Source organism: Manduca sexta, chromosome 4, assembly GCF_014839805.1.
Source record: "Manduca sexta isolate Smith_Timp_Sample1 chromosome 4, JHU_Msex_v1.0, whole genome shotgun sequence".
Classification (NCBI taxonomy): Eukaryota; Metazoa; Arthropoda; class Insecta; order Lepidoptera; family Sphingidae; genus Manduca; species Manduca sexta.
In genome coordinates this window covers 6,010,876-6,029,583 of record NC_051118.1, presented here as the reverse complement: position 1 = coordinate 6,029,583, position 18,708 = coordinate 6,010,876, and the positions used below count along the sequence as shown (strand labels likewise).

General features: G+C 40.9%; 1 protein-coding gene across 11 annotated transcripts in view; it reads right to left on the bottom strand.

Annotated features, from left to right (window-relative positions):
- LOC115453125 (focal adhesion kinase 1) overlaps positions 1-18,708 on the bottom strand; it is a 244,513-nt gene that overhangs the window by 4,787 nt on the left and 221,018 nt on the right. For 8 of the 11 annotated variants that reach the window (XM_037441537.1, XM_037441542.1, XM_037441525.1 and 5 more), the window contains 21 exons: positions 18,257-18,369; positions 15,009-15,190; positions 14,036-14,191; positions 12,998-13,077; positions 12,293-12,449; positions 11,636-11,780; positions 10,407-10,528; positions 9,749-9,832; positions 9,266-9,347; positions 9,041-9,076; positions 8,484-8,606; positions 8,005-8,247; positions 7,461-7,593; positions 6,934-7,066; positions 6,297-6,438; positions 5,705-5,909; positions 4,144-4,271; positions 3,787-3,929; positions 1,730-1,846; positions 856-964; positions 150-220 (listed from right to left, as the gene is read on the bottom strand). In XM_037441537.1, the coding sequence (XP_037297434.1) occupies positions 150-220; positions 856-964; positions 1,730-1,846; positions 3,787-3,929; positions 4,144-4,271; positions 5,705-5,909; positions 6,297-6,438; positions 6,934-7,066; positions 7,461-7,593; positions 8,005-8,247; positions 8,484-8,606; positions 9,041-9,076; positions 9,266-9,347; positions 9,749-9,832; positions 10,407-10,528; positions 11,636-11,780; positions 12,293-12,449; positions 12,998-13,077; positions 14,036-14,191; positions 15,009-15,190; positions 18,257-18,369 (2,704 nt within the window). The remainder of the gene's footprint in view (positions 1-149; positions 221-855; positions 965-1,729; positions 1,847-3,786; positions 3,930-4,143; positions 4,272-5,704; positions 5,910-6,296; positions 6,439-6,933; positions 7,067-7,460; positions 7,594-8,004; positions 8,248-8,483; positions 8,607-9,040; positions 9,077-9,265; positions 9,348-9,748; positions 9,833-10,406; positions 10,529-11,635; positions 11,781-12,292; positions 12,450-12,997; positions 13,078-14,035; positions 14,192-15,008; positions 15,191-18,256; positions 18,370-18,708) is intronic. The other 3 variants (XM_037441512.1, XM_037441546.1, XM_037441518.1) reach the window with 2 other exon arrangements.

The window sequence follows — 18,708 nt, the reverse complement described above, 5'->3', positions numbered from 1 at the left end:
TAAAAAACCTAAACATAAAATATCTGAAATGGTATTAATTTAAACAACGTCTATATAGTATAACTGAGAATAATTATCTACTAACAACTTCTATATTATAAATGAGCATGACTATCAATACAATGTCGATAATATTAATTATAAAATACCTTTTCTTCACTAAGCGTCTTTTCTTTAGACTTCACAGTGTTGGCTGGACTGGTTTCTGATGAATTTGCCGCTGAAATAATATCGATGCAATCATTGACGTATATTCTACTGAGACGCAATTAACTTCAGATATTTTATAAGATGATTATTATGTATATGTGCAATAGGATATAATAAGCTGGTATGTATGTTAAAGAATTGATAATGATATAACAGTTCTGGGCTTGCTGTTGCGTTTTATATGATGAGATATCTGGATGTCCAAATAATTTACTAAAATAATGAAACAGGGTTTGAACTTGTTCTTTAATGTATGGATTTTTGTTTCTTTTAAGGGCAACGCATCTATAGTTCTTTTAGAAAGTACCTATTTATGAAGTCGCTGAAAATTAGTGCCCATTCTTAAAGCAAAAAGAAACTCAACAAATACAAAATTTTAAATCACCTTAAACTTTTGTATCCATATCGAAAATATTTTTTTTTTCACTAAAATAAACTTGATAGCGTTTCCTTTTTTTAAGAATACGGATTAAAGTATTTAGCATCTATTTAGATGCTAACTTTATTTACATTTGATTTTTGGTGAACTTGTATGAAATATAAACAAATCTATCAATATTACACAAGTACGCTGTAAGCCTTTCCATTGTCGACTTACGCAATAAAAAAAAAGTGTTGAGGAAAAACTACTATTAATCTAATTACCCGAGTGCGGCTGACTAGATGTCCTGTTGTCGTGTACGCTGCTCGCGAGCGCCTCCTTTTGATCCCCTTCAGACTCGGTCGACACTTGAACGGAGGACAGCCGCTTCTTCTAGAATAATTGTAGTCATTACGTCTTTATATTCATCATTATCAACTTTAGGATTTGCAGAGAACATTTTTTTTTATACGTGCATTGATGCCTACTCCACCTAATGTAAGTGGAGTGGTGTGCAATAGAATGTTAACGGACGAGAAATGATTAGTTACCCCGTAACAGTTGACACAATTATGCCGGCCTGTTGGATATACACAGGTTGATCCCGAAACGTGACGTTACGCGGGCCATTATGGCGAGTTTTTACACATTGCGTACGTTGATCGCTATCCGAAGGATATAAAATTTATCTTACTACCAGTATTTACCGACATTGCCGCAATGATTTCCAAACTTTTGGAAGGGGTCTGAATCAATTGACTTCATCGACATTTATAATCTTTATATTATAAATGTTACTAAAGTTACAAAATTTTGTAAATGTTGCAGAATTTTCAGCCTGAATTCGAATGATATTTGGCACACAGATAGACTATATCCCGGATAAAGGGATCTTTTCATCCGGGGAAAAGGCAAAGCCACCAGCACCTCGTATCTATACTAATATATAAAACGGATGAGTCAGTTTGTTTGAATGCGCTAATCTCAGGAATTACTAAATAGATTTTGATTTTTTCTCACTAATAAGAAGCTACATTACTCCTGAGTGCTATAGACAATGTTTTATGCTGGGAAAATATTTATCCCGAAAACATTTTTTTGGAGCAGGCAAAAGCTAGTTTAATATAAAAATATGATTTTAATTATGCGACAACTAACCAAGTTATCCTCCTGCATCTGCAGCCAGCGCCGATCCTCTTCGCTCTGGTGTTGCTGTCGCGCTAGTTCGGCGAGTAATCGCCTTTCCACCGCCTGCTCCGTGTCGAACTCCGGACTCTGTTCCCGCCCGAGGTAAATGTTAGCGATTGGGTTTTTAATATCTTTTTTGTTTTTCAATATTTATACCACCAACTCTTTGTTTTAATTGAGAAAGTAAAAATAAAAAAATCAGTATGATGTATTAATTTTATCGACTTTCAAAATGTGATTTTGTCAATATTATGTTTGTTATTTATTCTCTCTGATGTCGATTAAAGAAACTATGAAATTTAATTTTAACAAATATCGATAAAAATGTATCATATCTTAAATATCGATAAAATGAAAAACATATATTATTGATACTTAAGATGTGAGATAAAAGTAAAATCGATATGGCCACTTAAAAATAGTTCATAAACAAGAACTAACGTTGCAGTTAGTCATTCCGTGATTTTAGTGCTCTATGCACTTCTGTACAAGAACATTTAGTTTCTATTGTTTTAGTACGAGTAAATGTTAATTTGGACATCCCAAGCCAAACACCGTAAGATTTTTATTCTCAGAAAATTTTGGTTACCCACAAAGTTAGTTCTTCTTCGAGTAACGCTGAAATGTCTTGTGAAAAGTAAAAACAAAAGATATATAATTATATTATGTTTATAGAGCAATGAGATGCAAAAAAAAAACAAAAAACAAATCTTTCCACAAGCGACTTCAAAGTAAATATATAAATAAAAAAAAAAATCATAAACCAAAAATCTACCGGAGAAACCCAACGGACACAAATAAACTCTGTAAAAAAAAAATAAAAAACCAACACTCATATACAAAGGAATGAAAAAAAAAATGTGTACAAAAATACAATATTTACATTCACTTGAAAATAAAATAAAAATATTGTTTTCATATTTACAAAATATCCTAAACCAGATCAATCGAGGAATTCAAAATTTTCCGAGCTCATTACCATTTTTCATAATTAGTGTTCTATTTTATCGAGTCGATAAACAAACACATGCATATCTACACACATACTACAGTCCTGTCATGCGATGTACCTGCACGGGCGGCGGGTGCGCGGCGGCGCACTCCTGACGCGACGCGTACAGCGCTTGCGCGTCCAGCGACGACGCGGCCGTGAACGGGGGGCGTGGGCCCCCCTGCCCAGCCTGCTTGTAGGGCTGGGGCAACCCCCCACCGTACGCTTGCTGTATGTACGGTATCGCTCCCATGGGAACGTACTGTTGCGGACTGCCTGACCGATAGTTAACTTTGTGAGGCTTAACCGGACTTTGAGAATAAGGAACGCCTTGCACTACCCCTACCGGGACGCCGTACGACGCATGCGCTCGGGTCGGTTTCGACATCGCTTTCTGAGCGGCGATTGCGACACAACTTTTGACGTTATCGCCGCCGAAATCGTATATTTCCTCGACTAGCGGCGGATCAGGTTGTTGCCGCATCTTGTTCATAACACTAGCTGCTAGTTGCGCATTTATAGCGCCTTGAACTGAGAACTGGCCGATGTCTTGATCGCGGCGGGTGCGGGGCGGGGGGGATGCCGGCACCGAGTGCTGGCGGGTGAACGGAGCTATTGGGACAGGGGAGCCCCTATGGGACAAGCTACCCCTCGCGTTGCGTTCCAAAGATCCCATTCTAACCGGAGCGCGTTCGGCAGTCGACAAAGTGCCTCTAGTGTTCCTCTCTAGCGACCTAACCCTACTCGTGTATGGTTCAGCGGTGACGTCATCCTGCGGGGACGAATCGGTCCGCGGGGACACACTCGGCAAATTCTGACACAGATTATCGCAACTCTCCCTAGCGCCTACGACTACAGTCAACGTCTCGTCTTCTGGGACGATCGGATCTAACTTCTGTAGACTGGCCGCCGGTATCGGCGCTGTTTGTAAAGGTATATCGATCTTTTCGTCCGGTTTAGGATGAATGATTTTGTCGACGATGGGGTCGTTCTCCGGCAGAGTTTCGGCGAAGTCGACGGCGACGGTGTTGAATACCGAGGCGGGCGTGGTGTAGGCCTGCGGGTCGAGGGCGCGGGATTGGTTCTCGCGCAGGAGATGCGCTAGGACGAGCGGGTTCTGCGCCACGATGTACGTCTGCGGCGCCGCGCCTGACGACTGCACTGATGTCGAGTCCGCCGCTGGGGGTCAAAATTTAAGGTTATGGTATATTATACGGAATAAATATGATACATAAAATATAAAAAAACAATTGATTAGACAGTAACGTTCAATATTTAATTTAATACTCAAAAGAAAATTTAGTTATCGATATGAGATTAATTTAAAAATTAATTCAATAATTCGTTTTTTTTATTTTTCAGATCCTTCTTATGTATTTTTAGTTATTATTACCTGCGAGGTTATTGGCGGGCCTGGTAGGTTTTGGCGGGGGATCGTCCCCCCACGAGGCAGCGGCTACACGCCTGTTCTCTCGCCGCATCGTGTCCCACGCACTGTTACGCTCCTCTTGCAGGATCTCGCTACAAGCAAATATGCACTTTAAGTATTTTTAGACACATCACTGAATTATAAAATGCACCTGATAGTAAAACATCACAATTGATTGGTATGACAATTTGCAACCACCGAATTATATTGTGCTTCTAGGCGATTCGTTTTAGTGTCGAAAATAATACATTTTCAGGTCATTTGGTGAACTCAACAAAACATAAAAAGGAACCAAATATTTCATCATCATTACATATTGACTTCGATAATTGACAAAATAGTAAAGTTCCAGATTAGGATGATTGATCAAACTGGGAGAAGCGAAAGTAGTATGTCATAAAGTCTTAATAGGATTAATTTTGTATAGTTTCGGCCTGTCCCTACGGGATATAGGCGTGATGTTATGAATGAGGCATCAGTCCCGCGTGTACCACGGCGCCATGACTCACAAGAGCGTCTCCTTGAGGTGGTGCGCGGCGGGTCGCTGGCTGGGCTCGTAGGCCCAGCAGCGCGACATGACGGAGTAGAGGCGCGGTGTGAAGTGAGAGAGTGGTATGTGGACACAGTGGCATGTGCCAGGGCGCCATGACTCACAAGAGCGTCTCCTTGAGGTGGTGCGCGGCGGGTCGCTGGCTGGGCTCGTAGGCCCAGCAGCGCGACATGACGGAGTAGAGGCGCGGTGTGAAGTGAGAGAGTGGTATGTGGACACAGTGGCATGTGCCAGGGCGCCATGACTCACAAGAGCGTCTCCTTGAGGTGGTGCGCGGCAGGGTCGCTGGCTGGGCTCGTAGGCCCAGCAGCGCGACATGACGGAGTAGAGGCGCGGTGTGAAGTGAGAGAGTGGTATGTGGACACAGTGGCATGTGCCAGGGCGCCATGACTCACAAGAGCGTCTCCTTGAGGTGGTGCGCGGCGGGTCGCTGGCTGGGCTCGTAGGCCCAGCAGCGCGACATGACGGAGTAGAGGCGCGGTGTGAAGTGAGAGAGTGGTATGTGGACACAGTGGCATGTGCCAGGGCGCCATGACTCACAAGAGCGTCTCCTTGAGGTGGTGCGCGGCGGGTCGCTGGCTGGGCTCGTAGGCCCAGCAGCGCGACATGACGGAGTAGAGGCGCGGTGTGAAGTGAGAGAGTGGTATGTGGACACAGTGGCATGTGCCAGGGCGCCATGACTCACAAGAGCGTCTCCTTGAGGTGGTGCGCGGCGGGTCGCTGGCTGGGCTCGTAGGCCCAGCAGCGCGACATGACGGAGTAGAGGCGCGGTGTGAAGTGAGAGAGTGGTATGTGGACACAGTGGCATGTGCCAGGGCGCCATGACTCACAAGAGCGTCTCCTTGAGGTGGTGCGCGGCGGGTCGCTGGCTGGGCTCGTAGGCCCAGCAGCGCGACATGACGGAGTAGAGGCGCGGTGTGAAGTGAGAGAGTGGTATGTGGACACAGTGGCATGTGCCAGGGCGCCATGACTCACAAGAGCGTCTCCTTGAGGTGGTGCGCGGCGGGTCGCTGGCTGGGCTCGTAGGCCCAGCAGCGCGACATGACGGAGTAGAGGCGCGGCGGACAGCGCGGCGGCAGTGCGAGCCTCTCGCCGTTCTCCAGCTTGCCTATCACGTCGTTGTTCTTCACGCCGCTGAATGGTTTCACGCCCAGCATCAGGATCTCCCACATGCACACGCCTGGATGTCGACAAGTTTTATCGAAATTAAACAATCATACGACTCGAAGTAGATGTTGCGGCAGGCAGAGACAAATCAAACACGAAGGCCAGAACGATTATAAGTTTTTAAACAGCTAGGACGCAAACGATGAAGTGACTTATTGATACGCAGTATTTGGACATACTTATAAATATCTAAGAAATTGTAGGAGTATGACAAACGTTTAAGGAAAAAACTAAAAGTTTTTTTTTGTTATATTTTAGGTTTTTGTATGATATGATATATTTTTTATATCGATATAAAAATACGTCTAGTAACTTACTATACAGGTTCATCTTTTAATATAAATTCATTAAATTACTGTTAATCTATATTCTCCATAAACTTTATAAGAAAAGTACATACCGAACATCCACACGTCGGACGCGGAAGTGAATCGCCTGAAGTTTATCGACTCGGGCGCCATCCACTTGATTGGCAGTTTGCCCCTCGACGCCTTGTAATACGACTTATCTTCCACCATTTTTGATAGACCGAAATCTGCCAACTGAAAATAAAAATCAAATTTATGTTTTTTTATTATAGTTATCGAAAAAAAAAATTAGGAACCTTTGTAGGAGTTACTAAGAAATAAAAGGGGCCTTCTCAATAACAAATTTAATGATAGGCATGTAACAAAAAATTTAATGGGTACATAAACGCACAAAAACATGCGGCGCGCGTGACGGCGCGAGGCGGACTGCGGAAGCAACGGTCGTATGCGCCGGGCTCGAGGCCGCACGCTTTGAGCTAATTTACAATGTAGTACCCATACAGCGCAATGTTTTTTTTTTCTTTTTTTTATATTCAATGACACGCTACACCTTTCAAATAATTCGAATTTATATTAACAATTTATTGAAACATTTAAATGATTTGATAGATGGATTGACGTCATTATATTCTGGAAAAGAATGTTGTGATGCTTTTATTCCCATAAACATTTGCACGTAGACTGGGGCACTAGATTACTATTAAATCAATTATCGATATCGATACATACCTTAACACACGTGGGTGTCGACACTAGCACGTTCCTCGCCGCTATGTCTCTGTGCACGAACTTCTTGCTCTCGAGGTAGCTCAGCGCAGTCGATAGTTGGTATATATATAACACTAGCGTGCACGTCTCTAATCTGTTGAACAATTACATATAAGACTAGTTTGAGTTTTGTTTGTTTAAGTGAGAAGTCGAGGTAGCTTCTCGCCTAATAGTGTGCGGTACTTAATGGACAGCAATACTAAGGGCACAGTAAATTCTATGCTCACTGGTTACTTTATTTTAGAGAATAGCCAATGATTTATCGTCATTTCTGTTAGCATATTTCAAGATTAAAAATTACGAATCAAGTTAACGATTTTTTTTTTCTATGTTTCAGTATTAACGGATTCGGGTAAATCATTTATGATAAAAAAAATGTTTTTTTACAAGATATAAGATAGAGACTAGAAGGTTATGTATTTACTGAAGTGGCAGTACTTTTACTTTATCGACTAATATAATTTTTTACAGCTAATTATCGACTCTACCTGTGCGCGTTTTGTTGCAGATACGCTCGCATCTCGCCCAGCGTGGCGAGCTCCATCACGATCCATATGGGCGGCGAGCTGCACACGCCCACCAACCCGATGATGTGCGGGTGGGAGAACTGCTGCATTATATCTATAAAACCACGCATAATGTAGTTAGTGAATATTTTTATTCATAATATTTTATTATGATTAAAATGCTAATGAAAATTGTTATGGAGTAATTCAAGTGTCAAAATATGCTGATGTTAGTTTGTCACGATTGTTAAACGGCACAAATTCATTAAGTTGATTTCTGCAAGTATTCTTGCTAATCTCAATTTTACTGAAGGACGCATCCCGGAAAAGAAACAATGAAGTCGTTTAACCCGGTATAGGTTCGTCATGTGGGCAGTTTCCAGGCCAATACAGTGTATGATATCAGTCTCTAAATATCAGCCAAGTCTTTACCAAATGCTTGTAGAAACGTTATTTTTAATATATCAAAAAAACCGACTCAAAAACCATAAAATTACAACAAAATATTTTTTATTGATATACTCACAAGCTTCTTCCAGAAACTTCTCAGCCGTATCCAGATCAGCGTCCATCTTGCACGTCTTCACAGCCACGGGCAGCACGCAGTCCCCCCTCCCCTGACCCTGGTTGGACCTCAACGCGAGCCGCCTGAGGGACGGATGGTTCGCAGCGGACACGCGACACGTGCCCTTGTGAACGTCTCCGAACTGACCCTCTCCGATGATGCCGGTCAACTCGATCTGATTGCGAACTAGTTCGTAGTCGCGGACTGGAATGAGTGAATGGATTGAATGATGCGGATTTGTTAACATATTTTGAAAGGAAATTCGGTTGATTAAAATGTGTTTGGAACAAAATTTTAGCGTCAGAAAACATTAAAAAGCTTCAAAGTACTCGTTGTTTTAGTCTAGTTATCGAAATTATTAAAAATTATCAACCAGAATAAATGATTGGATATTGATATTTTTTTTATCTATATTTAGAATCAAAGTAACAAATACTTACCAGCCGGCGTGGAGTAATCCGCGTCGTCGTCCACGATCTCCGCGTAGTCCTCAGAGAGTAGTGTGGCGGTGTTCGCCTCCCACGAGCTGGTCTTGCCCTCAGACGAACTGCTGCTCATCTCAGCTGTCATACAACATGATACGTGTTAAATAACAATTTGTAGTTAATTCTGTAGACAATCGTCCCGGCAAATATAAATACCAATTTGTATTAGTTAATTCTAAAGACAATCGTAGCGGCAAATATCAATGATTATGACAAATATTTGTAATGGCAATAATCTGCAACAAATATTTGTAACGGTGAAATTTGAGACAAATATTTGTATTAGTGAAATTGGGGATAAATATTTGTAGTGCTAAAATTTTACTAATTATAATTTGTAATAGCAATGTGTTATGCACCGCTGAGATGACTTGCGGGCTTCGGCTTTAAAGGCTTTTTATTATTGTACTACTGGATAAACCTATAACTAGCTGGCAATACTGTTTTTTTCTCACATAATAAACTAATGTAAAGCTGTAAAGCGCTACTCCTGCATTTAATAAATAACTTACTTTTACATTGACAACTGAGTTGTTTCCATACGGTAGCTTGAAAAAAATATTGAAAATACAAATTTATTTACGTTTTTTACTGTTGCAACGTTTTTTTATTTCATTAGAGGCATTAGACAGATATGGTAGAAAAATATTTGTTAATGAAATAGATTTTATCGCTGAAACCTCTTCGATGTTTGGCATGTAAGTATCGATAAATATTGTCAAAATTATAATACTTACTCGTTCTGTTCCAAAGCGATGTTTGCGAGTCGGTGACCAGTCTGCAATAACCGTCGACTAGATCCGCCAAACTTTCTGCAGCCTGCAACAGTTAAAGAGATAATGAATAATATAGTAAAATAAAATCAGATTTTTATTATATACTGTGACGTCACAGTTTGCTTTCATTAAATTTCAAAGCTGTACAACAAAATTATTATAACGTGGATTTAAAATAAAAACTTTTTCGTTAGATTTTGTGTAACATACATTATTTGTAAATGTTTTTTAAATACTATTACTCTACACAGTAAACAGTTAAATCTACTGACTATACAGTTAAACCTGTTTAATTACGATTATCCGCCTAAAATGATTTTCCACTTAAGGCGTTTTTGGCTGGCTTCCTTCAAAATCGTCTTAAACGGATATTACTGTTCCGTAATGACCCGCAATTTGACATTCAAGACCGTGCTATTATTTTATAATATCTTGTGAACTAACCTCAACACTGCTGCACGTGATCGTGAGGGTCTCGGTGGCACCTTTGACTCGCAACTGTAACGCCGCCTTGCCGCACGAACCGCTCTGTAACAAGAGCATTATTTGTATCACTCATAAATCCGTACACATAAATAATTTCTTATTATTTCTTCTATATATATAGCATATTATTCTTATTATTTCTTCTATATATTAGCATATAGATAGCAGTTTAGCCGGATAACGGATACCGGACATCCAGCTGACCTTGTAGCAGGATAGCCGGATATTCGGTCGGAAGATATCTAAACACTTGAATACATTTACTCATTGATGATAGTGGCGCTACCATGGTGAAGAGTGTTCGTTTGGTTGATTATGATTCTGCTAGATGTTTTATTCATACGCTAAAAAGAGCTATAAGTGAGTCGCTTAAAGTCCAGTCTGAAGTGATAACAATGTTTGCTACTGGAAGACAATTTATGACGCATTTAATACTTATTAATAACTAAATAAAACAGCTTCATTACCTAAAGTTAATTAGTGTTTTTTAATCCAGTATTCGGTCGACCGGATACACGAATAGGCGCTAGATATCCGTTATCCGGTCGGATATTGCTTAGGCCGCCGGATAGGCCGGATACCGGATGGTTATCCGTTTCATCTCTAGTATAAATACCTGCGTTTGCGACTGTTGCGTGCAGTTGGATTTGAGCGTCTGCACCGCGACTATATCGCTGAACGACGCTATCTTCGTGTACGTCGGCGGCTCGCCCGCCTTGTGCGACACGTACGATATGTCTGTAATTGATATTAAACTCTATTCATTTGCGATTGGGACGTTTATTGAAGATAATGTATTTATAAATTGAGCTACGTAAATATGGTATACATACAACCCTTGCGCACGTGCTAATCTATCTTATCATACAATTGGTTAAAAACAACTTGAAACATTTCACCCAACAAGGTATATAATTGGCATTATTAAAATTAAAATTAAGCTACTTTTATCCTAAAAAATAAATCTCAAAAAACATAATATGAGCTGAATTATTTAACCTAAAAATAAATATATTATTCATTTTGTTATATGGAAGGTTATCAGTCTTAACCAATTTTAAAGTAATAATGGTGTAATTAAATAAATAGTTCTAATAGTGCCAGGTTAAAAGGAATAAGAACAGCTTTAAAGAATATTTGAGATCAACCTTATTACCAGTGAAAGTATGTACAGTCAGCCACAAAAGTAGCTGTATCAAAGTCATCAGTAGCAGCTATCAAAATCCAATCCAAAATTTCTAATCGCTTTTATACTTTTGCGTCCCAAGTCACAAGAATACATTTAAAGTAATTTTTAGACTAGCTTTTGCCTGCGGTTACGCTTGAATGAAAAAGTTTTCCGGGATAAAAAAATCCTATAGCATTAAGAAGTAAGCTTCCGATTAGAAAAAAAAAATATCGTTGAATTAGTTTCTGAGGTTAACGCGTTCAACGACACTAAAATCAGCTTTATATATAAGTGTAGATTAAGAACAAAAATATTTGGACTGAAGTGAAATTCAATTCAAACCCAATACAACACAACATTTAGCGGCGTAAAGGTTAACGCCACTATAGAGGAACAGATGGTTGCGTTCCTCTATGGAAGGGGAATATTTCCAGTCAGGCAGATGTTGCGCCTGACCGGCCGCGTCCCACCGACAGTTTCTATTCGGAGGTGGTATATATGCTACACGTCGCGCAAATTGTGCAAGCGTGATTCAGGATCGATGTCGCCATCTATCGTGATATCACTGCAGTTGCGTCACTGCATCGATCCTCTTGCAGTTCCGGCGATGTTGACAAGATGGCAGTGTATGCACTAACTGTACCGCCACAAACAGATAGTACATAGTGAATGGTTACCGATGTCGGGTCCGATGGCGAGCTCGACGGGGATGGCCCAGCCCGTGCCGAGCGCGCCCGTGAACGTCTCCCGGTCGTACCCGTAGTGCGTGTGCATCGTGTCCAAGTACCGCACCATGCACTCCGTGTCGCTCAGCTGAGCCACCTGCGAATGAATACATAACACAATTATATTAAACTAAATAAATTTAAACGTTATTAAATATGTAACATAACATTTATCTGCTATTTTTATTTTATTATATGTGGGTGGCTCACAGCTATCAAAAACAAACTATTATAGGACGAAATGAATACAATAGATAAGCCAATTACGAGCCATCGCACTATCTATAATACATCTACAATGATACATAATATTAACCATAGGTTACTTCGGTTTGTACCTTGTGTTATTATAAATTTTATCCCTAATTTAAAATGTCCATAGCTATATAAGTAATTTTAATAGTTGTTTAGAAATAATAATAATTATTCTTATGCTTTGTTTTGACGTATCATAAATGCAACTTTGTTCGCCTACGTGATGAATAAAGTATTTTATTTTTAATAATAATAATAATGTAGACAACAAAACAAAATAATAGGTATATTCCCAAACGGAGATTTCGAATACGATTTGATTCTAAGAAGATAGAAACGAACTGATTTTTATACCTTTTTGAACTGTTGCTGGATAGCTTTCTTGAGCACCTTGGGCTTGATCGCCTCTAGCACGGACTTGGGCAGGAACTTGTGCAGGCCAAACTCCTTCTCCAAGTATTCGATATTCGACTTCTTGTCCAGAGATATTTGCATATCTTTGCAGAAGTATCTGGAATGTAAAGATATTTTGTTTTAATAAATTATGTTACTTTATACCTAGGGTAAAACCAATGTATGTATTGAAATAAAATTACATCGGATTTATCGCGGTTTTTTTATTATAATTTTCTCTCGAAGTTATAATTATACAATGTATATTGTATAATGTTAAATGTACGTAGATATTGTGACTGACTTTTCGGACGACCAACACCTCAGTCCGTCCCGTGACCATGAATGCTGCTAAGTCTTCGAAACGTCGGGCTACAATGTTCTTCAAACCGGAACACAAGTGACTACACACTACTGCTTGGCGGCAGAAATAGATATCGGGGTGGTACCTACCCAGGATGACCCTTACATATGAGATAACTACCACCAGTTATGACTTATTAGTGTCATGATCAATCATTGTACAGCGGAATTCATTGCAACATTAGACATTTGACAATCAAGGCTTCATTCACGCCACTAATTATACGTTTTACTTATTGTAGTAACGTTTACAGCTTCATCATTAAACTTGACGCATTTATACAAATGATGATAGATACTTACTTTATTTCTAAACAACATATTTGTATCGCCAAGTCCTGGTCCACCATAGGATGGTTGGCGTTGAGGTAGTCGTGTCGAACCTGGAGAGTAACACAAAAACCATGTAACAAGAGTTTTGTATTTAATATCAATATAAGCCGCATAAATACTGTGCCACTGTTGGGCACGGGCCTTCTCTACTACTGACGGAGATTAGGACTTAGTCAACTACGCTGGCCTAGTCGGATTGGTAGACTTCACAAAACCTCAAAATTCCTGTAGAGAACTTCTCAGGTATGCAGGTTTCTTCAAAAACTCATTTTATGTAATTAAGAAAGCTAGTTGATGTATACAAATTATCACAATTATATCCACTTAATATATAAAAATCTATCGTAAATCTATCGTCGTGTAGCGACGATAGCCTAGTTGGGTGTGGAACGGACTGCCAAGACGAATGTCGGCAGGTTCAAATCCCAAGAGCACACACCTCTGACTTTTCTAAAATCATGTGTGTATTCTTTGTGAATTTATCGTTCGCTTTAACGGTGAAGGAAAACATCGTGAGGAAACCTGCACATCTGAGAAGTTCTCTATGTTTCATTACTGCTCCGCTCCTATTGGTCATAGCGTGATGATATACAGCCTATAGCACCCCACAAATAAAGGGCTATCCAACACAAAACGAATTTTTTAGTTCAAACTGGTAGTTCCTAAGATTAGCCATTACTGCTCCGCTCCTATTGGTCATAGCGTGATGATATATAACTTAGAGCCCTCCACGAACAAAGGGCTATCCAACGCAAAAAGAATTTTTCAGTTTGGACCGGTAGTTCCAGAGATTAGCCTATAGCCTATTAGGAATTTCGAAGGTGTGTGAAGTCTACCAACCCGCCCTAGGCCAGCGTGGTGGACTAAGGCCTAATCCCTCTCAGTAGTAGAGGAGGCCCGTGCTCAGCAGTGGGCAAGTATATAATACAGGGCTGATATTATTATACCTACTTGGTAAAGAATCTATAAATTCCATAAAAAATCTACCTCAAGTCATGCGCTACGAACCTGATCATAATAATAATGGAAGGTGACGCGGTCCGCGTCGCACAGGTCGCGCAGGTTCGCCGGCAGGTAGCGCACGCGCAGCTCCAGCCGCCACTCGCTCGCCGGCCAGCGGCTCAGAAGCTCCGACACGCCCGTGTCCTGGTGGATCCAGCGGATCTGAAAACGTGGGTGATATCTGATGATCTATATCACTTTATGGTATGGTTTACCGCTACCATACACAGAGAAACTTAACATCTCATTTCTCAGGATGGCGAGCGCAGTATAGTACCAAACAATACCTATTAATTCAAGTTTTTGGATGGTGTGCTGTTAATGGGCGGTTGTATCGCTTACCATCAAGCGAACGGTAAGCTCGTCTCGTCATTCAAAGTAAAAAAAAAAAAAGAAAAAAGGGAAGATATGACAGCGCCTAGAGTGGAGACGTTTCATACAATTACAGATCACGTGGAAATCGATAAAAGAGCAATTAATGGTTCGTCCAACTGTAGCAATTAATTATAATTATCAATCTGGTAGAAACAACTCGAATCGAACTTCTTGGACCTTTTTCAGGTCGTCTGTATGTGTTGTATATTTAAGATTTTTTTTCGTCAAATTCAATCAGTTTTGCAAGCTAATTACTCTGCCCATTGCCGGTCCAGCTTGTTAATCCGCTTGGCAATGACTTTCATTCATGAGCGCCGCCAAGATTATTTTTAGGGAGGTGCATCTGCATGTAAACCCTATAGTAGGTAATACATATCATCTCTTTTTTTTTATAAATCGCACTGGTATATTATGCTATACCATAATAAAACCTCTGTAGTCGATAATTCTCATTGTCATTCAGTTTTTTTTTACCGTGATTTGTTCTGGACAGGGGGGTGCACGTGCACCTTCTTGCGCCCCCCTCCCAGCGCCCATGATTTCATTCATCTATAGATCTTACAAAGAATATAAATAAAATCACACACGTATAGTTATATCCTACCTTCCCAGTAACAAGACTCCGCGCCCTCAGCGCATAACACGAGGAGTACACCCGGTCCCCCGCCGCCAGCCGCGCCGCGAGGAGTCGCAACACCGAGCGCACATCTTCGTCCGCAGACGCTCTCACCACGTTGAACCCGCCGTTCGGCAGGTGCACCTTCAACGTGGACTGGTCTGCTGCACCTGGTGAGGAACATATTGACAAACCTTAATAATATAGCCTTATTTCAAGGGTGTGTGAAGTCTACCAATCCGCACTAGGCCAGCGTGTCGGACTAAGGCCTAATCCCTCTCAGTAGTAGAGGAGGCCGTGCCCGACAGTGGAATAGTATACATATAATAATAATGATTTCTTATGTTTACGCAAATGTTAGACGTTAAAATTAAACTTTTTTTCGGATTTTATCGCGGTATTAATATTTTAGTTTTCTCCCGACATTTCGAAGACTTTGCAGCCTTCGTGGTCACGGGGGGGACTGAGGTGTTGCTCATTCACAAAGTCAAATTTACAATATCTACCTACATTTTAAAATATAGCCTTATTTCGAGGGTGTGTGGAATCTACCAATCCGCACTAGGCCGGCGTGGTGGACTAAGGCCTAATCCCTCTCAGTAGTTAAGGAGGCCCGTGCCCGACAGTGGAACAGTTATAATAATAAACTTATAAACCAGTCATGTAAACAACTGGCATTTACTCGCGAGTAAACTGCCTAGGTGGTGTATTTGTATTGGATGCGTGATTCGACACCGCTCTGAGGTCCCGAGTTCCGCATCCAGAGTCGAGCAGAGTGAACTCGTACCCTATGTGATAGGCTTGCCCAAAAGCACATGACAAAACGCAGGTGCCTTATTGAACCTCTGTCTGCCCTTTCGTCCCCTTAGAATGTAACAAAAAACGCAACTCATAAGTCACAGCTTGCCATATAAGGGCCCAATATCTATATTTGTTGACGGCTCTTCAGGGCAGTGAGAACTTTTGGACGCCTGATTATTATAATGTAGGTATGGGCCATGAGGGGCCCCAAAGCTAGGGGGCTCCGTATCACTAATACAGCTGATACGGTGGGAGCTACACCCATGCTTATGCAGTACTATTTCTGCTTGTTTTGTTCAGGACCAGGAGAGCTGCGATGCGACCGTTCACAAGCCAGACTTGACGAGCGCTCTGCCGACTCCGCGCCCAAGGCCTAGCCGCTATGACAAGGAATACGATAAAGTTCCCGCTATGGTCTGTATTTTCGTTACCCGTTAAAGGCGTGATATGTGTTTGTTTTTATCGCAGCAAGGTACCGCTTGCTGGCAGTAAGGTGTAGGAATAAGATGTTTAATTATTTATCTATAGCCATACTAATTAAAGATGAAGAGTTTGGTTGTTTTTTTGAACGCGCTACTCTTAGAAACTTAAACCGATTTTGATATTTTTTTTCACTAATAGGAAGTAATATTACTACTGAGTGCTATACCTTTTTATCCCTGAAAAATATAAAGCGGCATTTATCCCGGAAAAAACTATTCCACGCGAGCATTCAAAAATATGTTTGATTATAATTTTTGAGTCCTTAGATATTTTCTAAAAACACGGTTAGCGCGCCGTTTTACTGAGGGGAATACCTTAACCCAACAATACGAACAGAAAACCAGCATTTCATGAATGCAAAGGAACGCAATAAACGATGCGCGAATGAAGATCATTAGCACGAGTCTATCTCGCTCCCGAGGGATCATGAGCCGACGGTAAATTATTACCTGGATACATTACGCTCGTTTGTTACCGCTCATGTATCAACATCTTTATCTCACACGCTCGTCTTTATTTCCAAAGAGGTAGGCAGTGACGCAACTGGTGCACTCATTTACGGCCTTGTTTTTCTTTCTATGACATAGGGGTCGAACCCAGTGTGGTAAAAATACCACACTGGGATGGAATACAATACGGGGAGCGGAATGCTTTAGGGGCCTCGAAATGTTGTAAATATTGCAATTTTTTTATGTATTGGGACCTAAAAATAAAAAAGATCGCTGGAAACAATCTATAGGAACAGATTTTTCATGTTAGGTTAGATTAGGAGTTGTTTATCCAAGTAAACCAGGTACCCTATCCTAACTGTGATGTGTGCAATAAGAGTCGCTGAAGAGGGTTAGGTTAGGTTAGGTTATGAGGGGCCCCATTCGATTCCTTTGCCAAGGACCTTTGCGATGTAATTATGCCAATGTGTGATATCGGGCTATTGCCATATCGGGCACAAATTCTAGATTCCGGGTTGACACTAAGCAGACATATCAAATATAACTTTTTTTTTATACGCATACGTCATAGTGACCCCACTGCACCTGATGGTAAGTGGAGTGTCCAAAATGTCGACTGCCGAGAGACGATTACCCCTCGACAGTCGACATAATTATGCCGGCCAGTTGAAACCGGATGTACAGAAGCTGATCCCTGAACGCGACACACTTACGTGGGCCACTATGGCTGGTTTTAAAACCTCGTGTACGGTGATCGCTATCCGTGCGGATATTAAATATAACTTACCACCAGCAAATATAATTCGACCTGTAGATCGAAATTGAGACGCCAGCTCCGCGACACAACTACGCCGAGCAAGATCACAAAACGACGCTATCTCATTACCGGTATATATCACGCGCGTTTCTAACGTCTAATGTATCATCACCTTTATGAGATCATTTGTGTAAGAACTTCCATTGTGGCGCGGTGTGATAAGAACAAATTGTTACAAAGCATAGCGTTGATATGTTACGTCTGTATTAGTGAAAATGTACTATACAATTTTATCCTGGTTATTATTTGCAAATGGGTAGAGAATGTTGAAGTTTAGAGTGTCAGAATGTAATATGTATACCAGACAATCTACTTTCTACACCAGAGATAGCGGACTTTAATAGTTTACATCCCATTATTTATGAAAATAATAACGTTCGTGTTCCGTGTCATATAGGCCGTAAATATTCGGGCGGCTGTTTTCTGGCGAACTTTCTTTAGATCTCGATTATATTTTTGTATCAATGTTCAATTATTCTGGCATGCCCGAATTGTTTCGTTGCATCTCAATACTGGCAAGCGTGAATATAATCATTGATTCGCCATCCCTGTTCTCCACTACTCATACTAAGGGATAAAAGACAAAATTGTTTTATGAAAATTATTTTAATGATTAGAAAAGCTCTTATCTACGAGTTTAATCAGTGATACGGCACAATTCAAAGTTTGTAAGGGTGAATACTGACCGTGTGCAGGCGCAGGGGTGGCGTGCCGCTTGGGCGAGCCGCCCGGTGGCGCGGGCTGCATCGCACGCGCTAGCGGCCCGTCCCCGCACCGCCCGCCGCCCTCCGGCTCATGGCTGGAACAATATAAAACCTTGGTCAATTTATACAGTTATTAAAAAGATATTGAAAAATATACCCCCTTATTTATAAACATTAATGCTTAGTCGCCATAGACTAAATCGCAGTGCTTCTATTGTAAAAACAAACAAATTTTAATAATGAATATTGGTTATAAATGACATATCCCCTTCTTCATAGACGTTATGTATCTAAGGACGGAACATTGCTGTGATAACAAATCTGTTTCTCAGCTTTGTTCATCTGACAGCCAACTAAATTCAAGTTGTATCTCAATATTAGCCAATCACAACGGCCCTATGTCTACGCACTGCAAAGGCTGCCATGGCGTCAGC